General features: G+C 45.4%; 1 protein-coding gene across 6 annotated transcripts in view; it reads right to left on the minus strand.

The window, feature by feature from the left end:
• The window catches only part of AIFM3 (AIF family member 3), a 56,307-nt gene that overhangs the window by 2,870 nt on the left and 35,622 nt on the right, over positions 1-17,815 (minus strand). For 3 of the 6 annotated variants that reach the window (XM_083590142.1, XM_083590141.1, XM_083590145.1), the window contains 13 exons: positions 17,380-17,492; positions 15,792-15,878; positions 15,385-15,476; positions 13,388-13,518; positions 11,179-11,294; positions 9,480-9,551; positions 7,924-7,987; positions 6,738-6,814; positions 6,516-6,633; positions 5,273-5,371; positions 4,300-4,375; positions 2,005-2,109; positions 605-625 (listed from right to left, as the gene is read on the minus strand). In XM_083590142.1, the coding sequence (XP_083446268.1) occupies positions 605-625; positions 2,005-2,109; positions 4,300-4,375; positions 5,273-5,371; positions 6,516-6,633; positions 6,738-6,814; positions 7,924-7,987; positions 9,480-9,551; positions 11,179-11,294; positions 13,388-13,518; positions 15,385-15,476; positions 15,792-15,878; positions 17,380-17,492 (1,171 nt within the window). The remainder of the gene's footprint in view (positions 1-604; positions 626-2,004; positions 2,110-4,299; positions 4,376-5,272; positions 5,372-6,515; positions 6,634-6,737; positions 6,815-7,923; positions 7,988-9,479; positions 9,552-11,178; positions 11,295-13,387; positions 13,519-15,384; positions 15,477-15,791; positions 15,879-17,379; positions 17,493-17,815) is intronic. The other 3 variants (XM_083590144.1, XM_083590143.1, XM_083590146.1) reach the window with 1 other exon arrangement.

A 17,815-nucleotide genomic window follows, 5' to 3' on the forward strand; every position in this document is an offset into this window, starting at 1 on the left:
ATGCATGAATCAGACCTTTGGATTTAGTAAGTAAAGCTTTTAAACTTACTTAAGAGTGTGTGGTCTGTTCATTGCTAGAGAGGTAGAGGGAGGGGCAAGAGTTTTAAGGCAGATGAATCGGGATAAGCAAAAGGGTTTAACAACCTATAATCCACACTCTGCTGCTGCAGAGTGTTTTTAAACTTCCTCTCCAGTGAAAGAGAGTCCACCACCTTCTGATGTCATCCGTTTCATTGTCCAATGGCTCTTAGAGCCAGAAAGTTCCTACTAATATATCATTGGATCAAATTCATCTATTTTATGAATTAAACCAAATAGTTTTAATTGAATCTTGAATGAACATGCACTTAATCCTTACCATTTTGAATTTTATTCTATCGTTATTTTCCTCAGTGGGTCATCCAAACTGCTGTTATGAATAATTCTTTTTATAGGGCATGGTAGGGAGCACGGGGGGTGAGTTTGTGGAAGCAAGGGAGCAGTGACCCCCCAAAAATTGAGCACCACTGATTTAAACAGATTAAAAAGCGAAAGTTGGGTTGGGGGAAGAGAACAACTCCCCCAAACTAGCAAGCCGAAGAGACACTGACTAAAATATACCTACTTGCCATAGCGGATGAAGAGCCTTAAATTGCAGCAGTAAAGAAAGAGAAAGAAACAGAAAGTAAGAAAGGAGAGAAGAAGAGACTCAGTATTTGCTACCAGAGGGACTCACCGGCTTCACAGCTCACACTCAGGACTACATATTCTTCCTCAGTTCTAAAAAATTTAAAAGCCCTGCACAAAGCTAGTTGACTTCTCTGGCTTCCCTCTACAACCGTAATGGCTAGAAACTTGGCTTTGTTTTTCAAATGGAAATTATCAACATTATAGGCCAAATTCTGAGCTTATAATATTGATAATCTCGGCTTCCACTTTAAAAGTTTTGCAGGATACATATTGGTGGGGGGTGTTCCCCCAAAGTTTATTCAGTAACCGTTGCTCACAGGAAGAGAGAGAATTTTTCAAAACAGGGCAATAAAGCTCATCTCTTCCTACTGGAAAATCAGCCAACCTAGCTCCTGATATTTCACTCAGTGCTGGCCCAATGCTGATCAAGGAAATGAGCTCCCCCCACCCAATATCACTATATCCATTTCCTGGGGGGGAATTCACCTGCCTCACAAGTGGGAAATGGACGACAGCTCTGCCAGAAACCAAAAGCAAAGAAGCAGCAGGTAAACTTTTCGTCTGATACTCACAAGCTTGAGGACTAGTAAAGGTAAAGGTAAAGGGACCCCTGACCATTAGGTCTAGTCGTGACCAACTCTGGGGTTGCAGCGCTCATCTCGCTTTACTGGCCGAGGGAGCTGGCTTACAGCTTCCGGGTCATGTGGCCAGCATGACTAAGCCGCTTCTGGCGAACCAGAGCAGCGCACGGAAACGCCGTTTACCTTCCCGCCAGAGTGGTACCTATTTATCTACTTGCACTTTGACGTGCTTTCGAACTGCTAGGTTGGCAGGAGCAGGGACCGAGCAGCGGGAGCTCACCCCGTTGCGGGGATTCGAACCGCCGACCTTCTGATCGGCAAGTCCTAGGCTCTGCGGTGGCGCTGTGGGTTAAACCACAGAGCCTAGGGCTTGCCAATCAGAAGGCGGTTCGAATCCCCACGACGGGCTGAGCTCCCATTGCTCAGTCCCTGCTCCTGCCCACCTAGCAGTTCGAAAGCATGTCAAAGTGCAAGCAGATAAATTGAGGACTAGAACCTTGCGTTTAAAATGAATGACAAGATTCCCCAGATGCTGCAGCCTGTACCCCGCATTATGCTCTGTTTGTGGGGCAGTTGTGGGACACAGACAGCCCAGCCCAGATTGATGCCCTTTAAAACTTGGGGGTGGATCAGCAGTTAAAACCCCCCTTCCCTTTCTGGGCTGTCAATCAACTTTGCAATGAGGAAAGAAAGGAAACCAACCAGTGGGTGCTTTGAGGGAAAGGCCGGTCTCAAACCAGCAGTTGCAACTTACTCCACATCTCTTTTCCGGATGGCCCTGCCGGCTCCCATGACATCTGCAACCTTGGAGACCAGAGGGTCGTAGTTCATGCTTGCCACGGCAAGCACCTCTTCATTCCTGCAACGAAAGATCCGAGGATTTGGAGGCTGACGGAGAAGGAGAGGTTGAGATCACAGAATTCCTGACAGATGGCCACCCACCCAACCTCTCCTTAAAATCTCCAATGAAGGGTGTTATGTACTGAAGTTCTCACCCTGGGCCAGCAGGGGGATACTGTAGATAGTTATGCAAATGAAGGATCGAAAAGTGATGTTCAGTGATTGGATAGTTTGTATGCAAATGAAGGATCGAAAAGTGACGTTCAGTGATTGGATAGTTTTAGAAAATGGCAACAGTTACATTGTTCTGGAGCTCTATATAAACAGGCTGACTGAGCTCCTCAGTTAGTTCTGTTCCAGCTTACAAATAAAGAGCTGCGTTGGAAGAATCGCTGTGTTGTCTGGTATGTTCGCCCACAACTTAACAAAGGGGGACAAACAGAAGAAGACGCCTTCATCCTGGTATGGCTCCCCTTTCTCACATACACAGCCCAACAAGACAATGACAACAATCCACCAACAGCATACAAATCAATATGGCTAACCTGATCCAAAACACCCACCCACCCCACTCACACATGAAAACAAAGATCATCACAGCCAATCACAAACAAACAAGGCCAACCCCAGCCTCTCTCACCACCAAAGGAACACAAGTGAACAGCAGAGAACCTGCACAAGCAACGATGACACCAAACCCTACATACATTAAGCAAAATAGAAACATCGCCACCCGAACCCACCCCCACCCATCTTCCAACCCTCTCTCCCTTTTCTTGATAGTGTCTCAACAAATGAAACTGATTTGTAAAAATGTTACATGGAAAAAATACAAGAGAGAGACATTACACATACTTCTGTAAATCAAGAAAATCTTTAATAAAAATACAAAAATTAAAAAAATCTCCTATGAAGGAGAGCCTTCTGAGGCAGTCCATTCCACTGCTGAACAGCTCTTACCATCAGAAAGTTCTTCCTAATTGCCGGTGCGAGGTATAGGGGGCGCTGGGGGCTCTAGCCCCCTCAATATTTTGAATCAGGGAACCCAGCCCTCCCAATATCGAGGGGGCCGACATCCTCTGTCACCGTTGGGTGCCCTCTGTGCACCCCAGCCTCCACCTGGGAGCCAGGAGGGGGCTGGGACTAGCGAGGGTGAAGATTGCCCTCCGTGTGTCCCACTCCCCGCCCCCCCGGCATATGCCATGGGGAGGAGGCCGAGCGGCAGAGCCAATCACTGAGCTCCGCCCCCTTCTCCTCACATGACATTAGGCGGGGAGGTGGAGCATGCGATGGTTCCGCCTCCATCTCCCCGCCGCACAACCCACTAGGGCGGATGCGTCACATGACATCACATGACGTGTCATGTGATGCGCCCCCCCCAATGCGGGAGGCAAGCTGGCACCTTTGTTCCTAATGTTCAGTTCAGGGGTAGGCAAACTAAGGCCCGGGGGCCGGATCCGGCCCAATCGCCTTCTCAATCCGGCCTGCGGACGGTCCGGGAATCATCATGTTTTTACATGAGTAGAATGTGTCCTTTTATTTAAAATGCATCTCTGGGTTATTTGTGGGGCATAGGAATTTGCTCATATTTTTTTCCAAAATATAGTCCGGCCCACCACATGGTCTGAGGGATGGTGGACAGGCCCACAGCTGAAAAAGGTTGCTGATCCCTGTTGGAGTCTCCTTTCTTGTCATTTGAATCCATTGGTCCTACTCCCTGGAAAAGCAGAAAACGAGCTTTTTCCATGTGACAGCCCTTCAGATATATGAAAATGGCTTTCATATCACCTCTCAGTCTTCTCTTTTCCGGGCTAAACCTACCCAACTCCCTCAGCCGTTCCTCATAAGGCTTGGTTTCCAAACCCTTTGATCATTTTGGTCACTCTTGTGTGTATATTGTGTGTATATTGATATACACACTCCGATTTGTCAATATTTTTATGAAACTGGGGTTCCCAGAACTGGACACAAGACTCCAGCTAGGGTCTCACCTGGGCAGAACAGAGCAGTACCCTTGATCTGGACGTTAGATTTCTGTTGATGCAACCTAGAACTGCACTAGCTTTTTTTTTGCTGCATCACGCTGCTGACTCGTGTTGCGGATGCACGGAATGCCACTAAGTGGAGCACAGCCATCACTTTTTGCAAATGCCCATCCTCACTTAACGTGGGTGCAGTTGCATCTTTGGAAAGACAAAGCAGCACTTACTTGGTGTAAAACGCCACAAACTTCAGTTCATCCAAGTCCCCCTGAATGATGACATCATCAAACCCCTCTCCATGGCCTGGGAAATGGAAAGAGAAATAACACTGATTTATTGCAAGGGTGAGGAACTTGTACAACCGCCCTAGCAAGGGCAGCCAATGGCCAGGGATAGATCTTCCTCTGTAGGAGTGCAAATATCCAGAGTGTGGTGTCAGGTGGTATTACTATGAGGAATTATAAAATATGCATCAAGCCATTGTGTCCACGATGAATGCACTGTGTTGACTGGGTTTGATACATTGACAATAATTTCTGATCAAATCCCACAACCCTCTGCATCTCTGGCCATTTCCTCTACTGTCCATTTCTCTTGCTTGACAAGGCACATACACAGCCCAGTTGCTTCGCCAGGCAGGCATCCTGGGTCATCAAAGACAGTGGGCAGTTTCTTTGATGTAGCGTTTCTGATATCTTAATGATAGGATGTTAATCTTAGGGCCAGGAAACAGATCTCACCTGAAGGTGATAATGATCGCTGTCTTTCTGGCCATCCTTCTTATCATGTATTTTGCTTGTTTATGACCTAAGGGGTTGCCAAATGCTCTCCTTTGTAGTTCTGTTCTTTGTTTACCCCAGAAATATGTGTGCTTAATTAGTTTTGGTAGTTTAACTTTGTCCCCACATGTCCCCACATGGGTTTATTGAAATGCTCAGAAGAAATCTGATTGGTTCTTATGAACACTCTGTAAAAAGCTCTTTTGGGAATAAAACGACCTGGGCCAGGGGCTGGACACAGAGAGAGATTATTATACGCATCCTTCCCAGAGTCTTGCTGGTTCAAGCCTCTGTGTGTATTCTTATTAATCAGAATTCAATCCTTCCTTTACTTTGAGAACGCCTCATTCCTCCAAAGTCTTGCAGTGAAGAAGACTTGGCCTTGCCCTTACCGTCAGACCTGGGTGGGCCGTTCACTCACCTGCGTAGCGGATGCTCTTGCCAAACATGGCTGTCCACAGGTAAGGGACTGTGCTGATTTCGGTCCCATGTGCCAACATGTTCAGCGCAGCAATGCGTCCTGGAATGTGGAGGAAGAGCAGCAGCACATTGCCCAATGCTCTATACAGTTGGTGTCTACAGCACCAGCCCCCCAGCGATGCAGCCCTCCCTGATTCCCCAAACCAGCTGTGTAGACCCTCCTGGAATCTGAAATCGCCCTCTCTTTTAGGGGTGGCTTAGGCCAGCTGTTAGTCTTGGACTTTGCTATTTTAACCCATGTGTAACTTGTCATTTTGCATTTCTTAGTACAGAAAGTATTGATCTGATGTGTAAAGATCTTTCCTATTCTAATTAATTCAAGAGGGTTCTGGAAGCTTCTCTGTAAGAAAAAAACAATCGGAAGGTTCATGATGTTTGGGTTATTCCTTCAGAGAAGCTGAGTACAGCTGGTTTAAACTGGTTCTCTTATCTCTTTCTGTCAAGGTTATGCTGACTACAGTGGTACCTCGGGTTAAGTACTTAATTCGTTCCGGAGGTCCGTACATAACCTGAAACTGTTCTTAACTTGAAGCACCACTTTAGCTAATGGGGCCTCCTGCTGCTGCCACGCCGCTGGAGCACGATTTCTGTTGTCATCCTGAAGCAAAGTTCTTAACCTGAGGCACTATTTCTGGGTTAGCAGAGTGTGTAATCTGAAGCATATGTAACCTGAAGCGTATGTAACCCGAGGTACCACTGTATAAAAATAAGGTTAGAAGGAGTCTGGGTTTCACTTTCTCTTTCTATCTCTTTTTCCTGCTGGTGTGGTGTGCTCTACATAGTATGCTTAGCGTTAAGGTTTAGACTTATTATAAGTTATTGTAAGTTTAAGTTAAGTCTGCTGCAACTGGATTTCTTATGGACAGTGCCAGTCCTGAATGTACTGGATTTGTGACCATTATGCCCATTTGCCTTCAGTGGCAGTAAAGCTCTGCTGGATGAAATACAATTGCCTGTGGTCTGTTTTGGGGGGAATCCTGCAACGTGTTTTAAGTTTTTACTCTGCTAACTATATGTTAGAATCTGCTCTGAATCAATACTGAGTAGAATTGAATGACACAACTACCTATTTCTCATCTTTTAATTTCCACTGGTTGCTATAACCATTCTCTCTGCTTTGTATTTGTTAGAAAATGGAATTTTTAAATGACAAAAGAAGAAACAAGAAACTGAGCGTCACCCACCGTGCATGTGAGCCATCTGCCAATGAGGGATGTTCACCTTCTTGTTGTTCCTCAGCACCAGTGGAAATGCAACAGCGTCGCCGGCTGCAAAAACTCCTGGGATGTTGGTCTGCATCATCTGGAAGGGAGGAGGAAAGAACCTCGTGGGTTGACAGCACATCTGTTGCGTGTACCAGAGCACTTGCACTGGGCTCCAGCCTGCCTTCCGTGCCCCGGTTTTACCTTGTTCACCACAATGAAACCTTTGGAGTCCACGTTAATGCCACTCTGCTTCAAGAAGCCCGTCGCTGGGGTTGCACCTGCCCAGAAAGGGAGACAGGAATGTTGTCAGTGGGAGGGCTGTGCCTAACTTCTCCATAGAATCACAGAATTCTAGATTTGGCAGGGACCCTCTGAATCACCCAGTCCAGGGCATAGCTGTCAACGTTTCCCTTTTTTAAAGGGAAATTCCCTTATTCCGAATAGGATTCCTCGCAAGAAAAGGGAAAAGTTGACAGTTATGGTCCAGGGGTCAGCAAACTTTTTCAGCAGGGAGCTGGTCCACTGTCCCTCAGACCTTGTGGGGGGGTCAGACTATATTTGGGGGGGGGTGAACGAATTCCTATGCCCCACAAATAACCCAGAGATGCATTTTAAATAAAAGCACACATTCTGCTCATGTAAAAACACGCTGATTCCCGGACCGTCCATGGGCCGGATTTAGAAGGCGATTGGGCCGGATTCGGCCCCCGAGCCTTAGTTTGCCTAACTATGACCTAGTCCAACCCGCAGGAATACACAGCTGTCCCAAACGGGAATCAAACTTGCAGCTTTGGCAAGATCAGCACCATGCTCTAATTAACTGAGCTATCCAGGCCGACATGGGCACCACCGGCCTGGCCCTAAGTCCCAGCGTCTGACCGCCCCCTGCCTCCAACAATAATTCTCGGCTTCTTGGCCAAAAGCAGGCGCCTTGACTGTACTCTTTTCAGCACCTGCTATAAAAAAACGTCTAGGCAAACCTACCCAGACATGTAGAATGTTGCTGTATATTTTCATCTGCTTTTAATTTATTGCTGATTTTATTTTTTTGAATGTTTTTACTGATCATTCTATTGTTTTCTTCTTTTTGCAAACCGCTTTGAGGCACTGTTGTTGACGTTTTACAATCCGGCGGAATATGAACTTTACGAAATAGATAAGCAACCTAGTTGATTAGGAATTTACAGTAGCGGTGCACAAAATTTTCCCACTGCATTCCCCGCCCCGGCTGTTCTCCATCAATGAATGAGAAAGGGAAATGCGAAAGTGTTTTGTTGCAGAAGATATCATTGCAATGGATGGTCCACAGGTAGGGTGAATAGCAGCCCATGCCCCCCCCCCCCATATGAAGGATTCCAGAGAAGTAAAGTTTTGCATGGCCACCTACCTATGCCTATGACGCAGACATCGGCTCGGAGGACTTTGCCACTTTTCAGTACAACCTCCTTTAGCTTCAAGGGAGAGGAAAAAAAGTAGGAAATGGTAGTAAATGGAAAGACGAGCTGCAGCCCATTTTGCCCAGCTCTTACACCCTTTTCTTTCATTCACAGATTAGTCCACCACACATTGCGAAACCAGGAAATAAAGAATGGAAAAGTTATCCTATGAAACCATTTCCCAACCTGGTGCCCTCCAAGTGTTTTGGATGCATGGCTGTGTGGTGCTGATGGGAGTTGTAGTCCAAAACCTTTGGAGGGTGCCAGGTTGGGTAAGGCTGCTGTAGGCTATAGCACTCGTGGGTCTAGTCAGAAATGTGGCTGTACCTGCACTAGGATGGGCGATATCAGGTTTTCAACATCATGATATATCACCAGCTAAAACAATGCAGTTTACCGATATACAGTGGTACCTCTGGATGCGAACGGGATCCATTCCAGAGCCCCGTTCGCATCCTCAACAGAACGCAACCCGCGTCTCCGGGTCTGCGCGTGCACGGGTCATGGTTCGCCGCTTCTGCGCATGCGTATGATGTCATTTTGAGCGTCTGCGCATGCACGAGCGGCGAAACCCAGAAGTAATGCATTCCGTTACTTTCGGGTTGCCGTGGACCGCAACCCGAAAACACTCAACCTGAAGCAACTTCAACCAGGGGTATGACTCGTGTGTGTGTGTGTATAAGCGTACAGCTTCCAGGTCATGTAGCCAGCATGACTAAGCCGCTTCTGGTGAAGCAGAGCAGCGCACAGAAATGCCGTTTACCTTCCTGCCAGAGAGGTACCTATTTATCTACTTGCACTTTGATGTGCTTTCGAACTGCTATGTTGGCAGGAGCAGGGACCGAGCAACGGGAGCTCACCCCATTGCGGGGATTTGAACCACCGACCTTCTGATCGGCAAGCCCAAGAGGCTCTGTGGTTTAGACCACAGCGCCACCCGCGTCCCTTTTATTTGTATATATAGCTGACAATAAATATACTGCACTGAAGAACCTGGAACTCCGAGCATTTCTGCTAAAGCGCCGTGAAGAATTTGTGACAGCCTTCACCATTCCTCCTCTACCCCGTCCCTAACTTAAAGGAAGCAGGGTCTTCATGCAACAGCTGGCTCAACCACTGTGTGAGAAGCACACACACATCCCAAATCTCTGCAGCTAACTTGCTGCAGTTGGATTGGCTGCCCACCGGCCACTCTGCAAAATGCAGAGCGTGACGACACCATTACGTTTCTATGTCTATAGGAAGAAAAAAGAAGACCTTTGCAAGCAAACTTAGACAGCAGTGCCTCCACAGATGTCTTCCCCTCCCCTCCCAGTCACAGACTCTCAGGGAGTGTCCTAAACCTCTGAGCCCTGGTGCTACATGGAACTAGACTCTTTCTAGATCAGTGCAAGGCGTAGAATCACCTTCCCATCAGCCCCAGCAGGCCAAGAAGCACAGAATGACAAAGGCAAAGACCTTGGAAATCCAACAGATGGTGCTCAAAGGTCATTGCACACAAACCTACCTTGCCCTCCTGTTCCCGCAGTTCCGAGACTTCCGTCTGCATGTAGAATTTCACCCGATTGTTTTCAAACATCTGTCCAAGAGCGAGCAAGCAAGAGAGAGAAAGAAAGAAAGATTGAGAGGGAGGGGGAAGATTATGCATTAGCTCTGTACTGGTGCTCTTAAGCATAGGATTTTCTTTTTAAAGATAAATGGCCAGCAGTTGGCCCCCAATCCAGATCAGAACCCTAGCATGGCAGGTGGAGGGATTTTAAGCATTCACACAACTATGGTCACACAGTAGCAGCAAACCACACAGTTACATAAAATTGCTGCCCCCCCCAACAGATCAGGACTACAGCGGGAAACAAAGGGTTAAAGCCCTCTTCCCTGCATATTTTAAATATGGGCTCTCCTTCCTTGGAGGTTTTTAAACAGATGTTTTGGGGGGGGGCATCTGTTAAAGATTATCTAACAGTGATTCCTGCATTGCATGGAGCTGGATTAATGACCTTGAGGGTTCCTTCCAACTCCACAAATATGTGATTCTATATTTGAATAATTTGTGTAGCTAACTGGTTTTATGCCTTTTTAATATATTTATTGCTTTTAAATAAATAAATAAAGCTACAGGGAACCAGGCAGAGGGCCTTCTCGGTAGTGGCGCCCGCCCTGTGAAATGCCCTCCCGTGTCAAAAAGATAAACAACTACCTGACATTTAGAAGACATTTGAAGGAAGCACTGTTTAGGGAAGTTTTCAATGTGTGACATTTTAATTTTTTTCCTTTATTTCCCCCCAAAAAAACTAGGTGCGTCCTATGGGACGGAGCGTCCTATGATGCGAAAAATACGGTAGTTGCTTTTAACTGTATTTACTGATTATGTTATTGTTTTATTATCTATGTCAACCACACAGATGTTGTTGTTTTTTTACAATCAAGTTGTGTGGATGTGAACTCAGTCTGTAAAGTAGAAGATGTTTATATGCATGACTGCATACAAGACTTAACACCTGTACATGCATTTGTCCTGGAAGACAACACATTATGCTTAGTTATTGTTTTTTTTAAAAAAAATCAGAAAAGTTTGTAATAAATAACAAGTAACGTATAAATATTACAGAATAAAATTAAATAAAGATAATAAAACAATCATAACCCCCCCTTTACTAGATTCTATAATGGATCCTCGAATTATCGAACAGTTGGTCAAAACTTCCCTTCCTCAAAGACGTTTTTCAAAAAGACGGCCACAGTCAGCCTGAATAGCTCAGTTGGCCAGAGCATGGTTCTGATAATGCCAAGGTTGCAGGTTTGATCCCTGCATGGGGCAGCTACATATTCCTGCCTTGAAGGTGATTGGATGACATTATTATTATTATTATTATTATTATTATTATTATTCCCTGCCCATCTGGCTGGGTTTCCCTAGCCACACTGGGTGACTTACAGCATATCTAAAAACATAATAAAAACATCCCTAAATAGGGCTGCCTTCAGATGACTTCTAAATGTCAGATAGTTGCTCATTTCCTTGACATATGAATGGAATCTCCAAAAATGGAAGATTTGAGATTGGGAGATAGTTGGCCATATCAGCCGGGTCCAAAGATATATATTTTTTTAAGAAGTGGTTTAATAACCACTCAGGGTCCCTTCCACCTTTACAATTCTATGATTCTAGGAACTCTCACAGGTTAACTTTCCATATCTGTTGCTACCTTCATGATGGTTCGGCCAACCTTCTCCCCAAAGAACTTCTTGAAGGGAACTTCCTCCAGCTCCACCACAGAGACGGAATGCGCCTTCTCCGTGAGGTAAGCAGCAACTTCCATGCCTGGAAAACAGAAACGAGAAAAAGTGAAACTTTCCATGGAGGAAACCATGTCAAGAAAAGCACTTCCCGAAACAATATGTGAAATGAAGCGCAACTATCCATTGAAAATTCGCACTTCCCTGAATTTTATGATGCAGTTCTTCAACTATGCATACGCAAAGCATATACAGTGGTACCTCGGGTTAAGTACTTAATTCGTTCCGGAGGTCCGTTCTTAACCTGAAACTGTTCTTAACCTGAGGTAGCACTTCAGCTAATGGGGCCTCCTGCTGCTGCCGCACGATTTCTGTTCTCATCCTGAAGAAAAGTTCTTAACCCGAGGTACTATTTCTGGGTTAGCGGAGTCTGTAACCTGAAGCGTATGTAACCCGAAGCGTATGTAACCCGAGGTACCACTGTATTAGGGGAAAGCATGAAAGAAATGCATATATTTGTGAAAATATAATACTTAACATGCTTTACATAAGGAGATATTGTTTTGCAGAAAACAACAACACCCGTATATATTACACCAAATTGTGTAGAATAAGCAGGAGAAAGCACAATAAAAACGCCGATAAATTTTCACTAGGACTTGAAATAATAATGGTAATAATCCACAGTCAGGTGTATAAATGTATCAAACTGGATTTAAGAACCAGTACAATTAGTGGTTAGAGTGTGTGGACAAGGGTTCGAATCCCACCTCACCCCGCCACAGTTTAAAACATCTAAAAGCAGCACATTTTCTGCTATAGGGACCAACAGGTTATGTTCCAACAGCTACAAGAAATATGAAAAGCCCTAGTCAACAATGTAGTAGAAAAAAGACAGTCACGGAACCGAGAAATTGCACAAAACAAATGAAATACCGTGAAAATCCCTGAAACGAGAAGTAATCGACTAGAAATATTATCTTATGGAAATAAACTAAATAATAAAAATCAAAACGTTTAAGGAAAAAATTAGAAAAACCTAAAATTGAACAAAGCCTTAACGGGATGCCGGCTACAAACCTCGTTTCACTGAACTATTCTGTTTCCTCAGAAGGAAATAGAAAATCATAAACCTTAAATGACCAAAATTCAAAAAAAGGGGGTAGAACTCCCAAAAATTCTGAAGTATTATAATCCTAGCTCGACCTAGGTGAAGCAAAGCGCAGTAATAAAGGACTGAGGACTCAAAGGTACAGTTTCTAATACTGAATTTACAAAAAAGGGGTAAAGACTGATCTTTAACATCAGCAGTAACATTTAGACCATGGGAGCATTTCTAAAATTTGTCTAAAACATGCCATTTAGGTTTTCAAACCCTTTTTTGTAAATTCGGTTTGTAGCCGGCATCCCATTAAGGCTTTGTTCAATTTTAGGTTTTTCTAATTTTTCCCTTTAACTTTTTGATTTTTATTATTTCGTTTATTTCCATAAGATAATATTTCTAGTCGATTGCTTCTCGTTTCAGGGATTTTCACGGTATTTCATTTGTTTTGTGCAACTAGTCAAAAATGTAGGCAGGCCAAGCCTTATCCTGGGTACGTACCGTATTTTTCGCTCTATAGGACGCACCCGACCATAGGACACACCTTGTTTTAGAGGGGGAGAACAATAAAAAAAAATTTCTCCCCCTCTCTGCTCAGCGCCCCTTCAGCGAAGCAGCAGGAGAAACGGAGCCCCTTCCATTTCTTCTCCCACTTGGCTGAAGGGGCGCTGCACAGCTCTCCCTCTCTGCTGAAGCCAGGAGAGTCTTGCTCTTCCGGCTTCAGCAAAAAGAACCTGAAGCCTTCGGAGTGCAGTGCGAGTTCCCGCTGCGCTCCAAAGGCTTCAGGCGGCTATCCCTGAAGCCTGGAGAGCGAGAGGGGTCGGTGCGCACCAACCCCTCTCGCTCCCCAGGCTTCAGCGAAAGCAACGCGTAGCCTCCAGAGCGCGGAGGGAGCGCTCCCTCTGCGCTTCGAAGGCTTTGCGTTGGTACTGCTGAAGCCAAGGAGCCTGCATTCGCTCCATAGGACACACACACATTTCCTCTTAATTTTTGGAGGGGAAAAAGTGCGTCCTATAGAGCGAAAAATACGGTAAATTCTTTGATCTGACAGTCCTTTCTTGCAGAGAGAGGCTCACCCAGGAAAGAGGCTCCGACCACCACGGCGTTCTTGCTGGTGGCCAGCTTCACCACTCGGTTGGCGTCCTCCACCGTCCGGATGTTAAAAACGTTCTCCACTTCCTTGCCTTTGCAGCTAAGGGTTTTGGGCCTGGAAAGACGTAACGGCAGAGCAAGACTGTAGCCGAAACAGAATTCTACAAGATCAAAGTCTGGCAGACGTCCAGATTTTGTAATGTGGATACCGATCACAGAAAAAACGACTTCAAAATACACAGCCACTCCAAGGTAGCCCCAAAGTCCTGGTCATTCCACATAGTTAGAGCACCTGCTGGGAATCAGAAGGTCCGGAAGATTGGGAAAAATTATGGAAAATTGACTTAAAATTTACAGATTGTTCCCTATTGAAGGAGAATTACATGAAGATGATGTACAGATGGTACACAACACCAGTGCAGTTAGGGAAAATGTACAAAACTAGTGCAAATATATGTTGGAAGTGTAAGGAAAAGGAAGGGACATTTTATCATATGTGGTGGGATTGTAAGGTAATTAAAAAAAAATTGGGAAATGATATACAACGAATTGAAGAAAATGTTCCATTTAACCTTTGTTAAAAAACCTCAAGCATTTTTATTAGGGATTGTAGGGAAAGATCTGCCAAAAAAGCTGAAAAACATCTTCATGTATGCGACAACGGCCGCGAGAGTTCTGGTAGCACAAGGATGGAAGACTGAAGAAACCCCAACTAAAGAATCATGGCAAGAAAAAATGACGGACTACGCAGAACTGGCAAAACTGACATATAAGCTATGGGACAAGGATAACTGTGACTTTAAAGATGAATGGGAACCCTTTACAAAGTATATGAAGACACAACAAAGCGAACTGGACTCCTTGGCTGGTTTTGAATAAACATTCACAAACTTTTTATTGATAATAATTAGCTAAGTAGTTTGAGGATTTATACAACTGTGTAACATGCAGAAAACAGCATTTTTAGAGAAATCAAAGACTGGAACTGAGGGAAGTCGGGGGTGGGGGTGGGTGGGTTCTGTGGGGGGAGGGAGGGGAAAGGGGGAGGGAGGGGAGGGGGAGGGGGAGGGAAAATGGGGGGAAATAAGGGTGATATGTTTCTGGATAATATGTTTTGATTTAATTTTGAATAAAAAGTTATTTTAAAAAAAAGAATGCAGAAGGTCCAGTTCCAACCCCTAATGGCATCTCCAGGTAGGAGAACCGCTCGACGGCTGCTGCTGCCAGTCAGTGTGGACTATACTGAGCTAGATGGGCCAATGATCTAAGTATATGGCAGTCTCATACTTTCTTGCGCTGCATTCAACGCATCATGGAATAAGAGCTCACAACCAATATACTGTTAATGGTTAGAGTGTTGGACTGGGAGAGCAGGGTTTGAATTCCCTCTCAAGTCACGAAGCTCACTGGGTGACCTTGGGCCAGTCACCAACTCTTAGCCTAACCTACTCGAAGGAGCGTCTCCACCCCCATCGTTCAGCCCCAGACACCGAGGTCCTCCTCTGAGTGTCTTCTGGCGGTTCCCTCACAGCAAGAAGTGAGGTTACAGGGAACCAGGCAGAGGGCCTTCTCGGTAGTGGCACCCTCCCTGTGGAACGCCCTCCCATCAAATGTCAAGGAAATAAACAACTCTCTGACCTTTAGAAGACACCTGAAGGCAGTCCTGTATCAGGAAGTTTTTAATGTTTGATGTTTTATTGTGTTTTAATATTTTGTTTGTAGCCACCCAGAGTGGCTGGGGAAACCCAGCTGGATGGGTGGGGTATAAATAATAAATTAATATTATGATTATTATTACCTCACAGGGTTGTTGTGAGGATGGAATGTGGGGAGGAGAACTATATACACCACCTTGAGGCCTTCGGAGATAAAGGTGGTATATAAATGAAGCAAATAATACATAATAAATTAATAACCATCCATGACCTTTCTCTTAAGGTTAAAACTTTGGGTGCCCAAAAAGGTCCTGCTCCTCACTTACGTGCTCCCAGTGGCAAGTAGCAGCTTGTTATACTCCATTTTAAACCCGTCCTTGAATACGGCTGTCTTGTTCTTGACGTCAACAGCCACCACCTGAAACCATTTCCAAAGGATCATTCAACAGAACATCTTAAGGAACATCCGAAAGCCTAATAAGCTAAGGACCAGACTGTGCAGAAGGTCCCGGCTTCAGCGCCCACCAGCATCTCTAGGGTTAGGGTTGGGAGAGTCCTCCACCTGAAAAACCCTGGAAGGGTTGCTGCCAGCCAGTGTAAACAACACTGAGCTAGATGGAAGCAATTGTTTTACACGGTATGAGGCAGTTCCCGACAAAATTGAGAATTCAAACTGGGAGTATAGAATTTCACTGATACAAAACTTCCACCCTTTGTACACACACAAACACACCTGCATTTCTGTCAGGACCTCGATGTCATACGTACGAAAGAATTCCTTCGGTCGCAAGGCAATCTGATCAGGGTGAGAATCCATCGACTGAAACGAAAACCCATTTTTCTCCTTAGCAAAAGCAGGGGTTGCTGGTTATTATTTTTTGACCCAGAGGGCACTTTTGGATATTTGAATGACTGCCCACCCCCTCTGATCACTTCTCCCCCTCCCCCCACCCACCCCGCCGCACCAGATCAGCCCCCCCATAGCCCACCCCTCAAGAGACTGAAAGAAAGAACATGTGAACATACACATTTCAACAGTCAGATCCAATGGTATTCATCTGAGCCTCAAAAAGAACAGAGAGCCGATAGATGCAGCTAGTTTGGCTGAACTGGGCCCCACAACAGTGCTGTGGAATGGAGCGCAAGAGGTGGGGGCACCAAATTTTAGCACCGCACAGGGCATCGCTGAAATCTGAGAGCCCAAATTCCGCCACTGAGAGCATCCTTGCTCCAACTTCCTCCTTACCAGAGCTGAGGGAGGAAGTTGGAAGAGTGCCTGATTTCAAGACACGGGTTTTTATTTTGTCTCACTGCTTTCCCCAGGAAAACCTGGGTGGAATCTAGACGCATATTGGGTTAAGAACTTTGCTTCAGGATGAGAACAGAAATCGCGTGGCGGCAGCGCAGCGGCAGCAGTAGGCCCCATTAGCTAAAGTGGTACCTCAGGTTAAGAACAGTTTCAGGTTAAGAACGGACCTCCAGAATGATTTAAGTTCTTAACCCGAGGTACCACTGTACAGTGGTACCTCGCAAGACGAATGCCTCGCAAGACGAAAGAGTTTTCCGTTTTTTGAGTCGTTCCGCAAGACGAATTTCCCTATGGGCTTGCTTCGCAAGACAAAACGTCTTGCGAGTTCTTGCGAGTTTGTTTCCTTTTTCTTAAAGCCGCTAAGCCGCTAAGCCGTTAATAGCCGCTAAGTCGCTAATAGCCGCTAAGCCGCTAATAGCCGTGCTTCGCAAGACGGAAAAACCGCAAGACGAAGAGACTCGTGGAACGGATTAATTTCGTCTTGCGAGGCACCACTGTACTTAAAACCCACCTAAAATGTTATATTTGCAGATGCACAGCTGAGTCTCTGCTGTTTAGTGTTGAATCAGAACAAACGTCCATCTGCAGAAAACCCGGTTCATGTTTGTTCCAATTCAGCAGTAAACAAGAGAGTTTTCCCAAGAAAAACGGCAGGACGAAAGAAGAAGCTCTCCGACCCGTGCCTGCAAATCGCAGGACAAATGTCCCACTTCTTCCTTCACCTCTTTATAATTTGAAATCATCTTATTATAGTCCGGTAACTCAAGATAACACTTCGTGCATCTGCTGGAGAGGGCTGTAGTCTACAAGAGCTTATGCCAGTGGTAGCCGATGTGGGGATTTCCAGATATTGCTGGACTACAACTCCCATCATCCCTGACCATCGGCCACGCTGGCTGATGGGATTTGTAGTCCGACAATTTCTAGATGGCACCAAGTTAGCTCTCCCTCGATTAGGATTTGCCCTCCACCAAGTTTAGGATACAAGGAGAATGAACTAGAGAATACCAACCTTACTTAGTTTGGGTCTGTCATAGGGCAAGTTCCTGTCCATTGTGCACATCACAATCCTATCCGAGAAGCCTTCTTGCCGTAACGTCTCCGCACACACCAGTCCTGCGGGGCCTGTGAAAGAAGTGTATTTGTTCGTGTATTATTATTATTATTATTGCCACCTTTTTTCTCCAAAGAGAGTAAGGTGGTGTAAGCCGTTCTCCCCTCCTCATTTTTATTCCTCACAACAACCCTGTGAGGTTGATTAGGCACTGACTGGTCCCTGGTCACACCCAGTGAGTTTCATTAGTTGAGTGGCGGCATTCGAACCCTGGTCTCCCAGGTCCAAACCTGACACTCTAACCACGACATAAAATAATAAATTGTATATTTTGATTTAGAATGCCTTGATAATATTGTGTACAGGCAACGGCCAATTGATGCGCGTCCGACTG

This window comes from Podarcis filfolensis, assembly GCF_964270895.1.
Source record: "Podarcis filfolensis genome assembly, chromosome: 16".
Taxonomy (NCBI): domain Eukaryota; kingdom Metazoa; phylum Chordata; class Lepidosauria; order Squamata; family Lacertidae; genus Podarcis; species Podarcis filfolensis.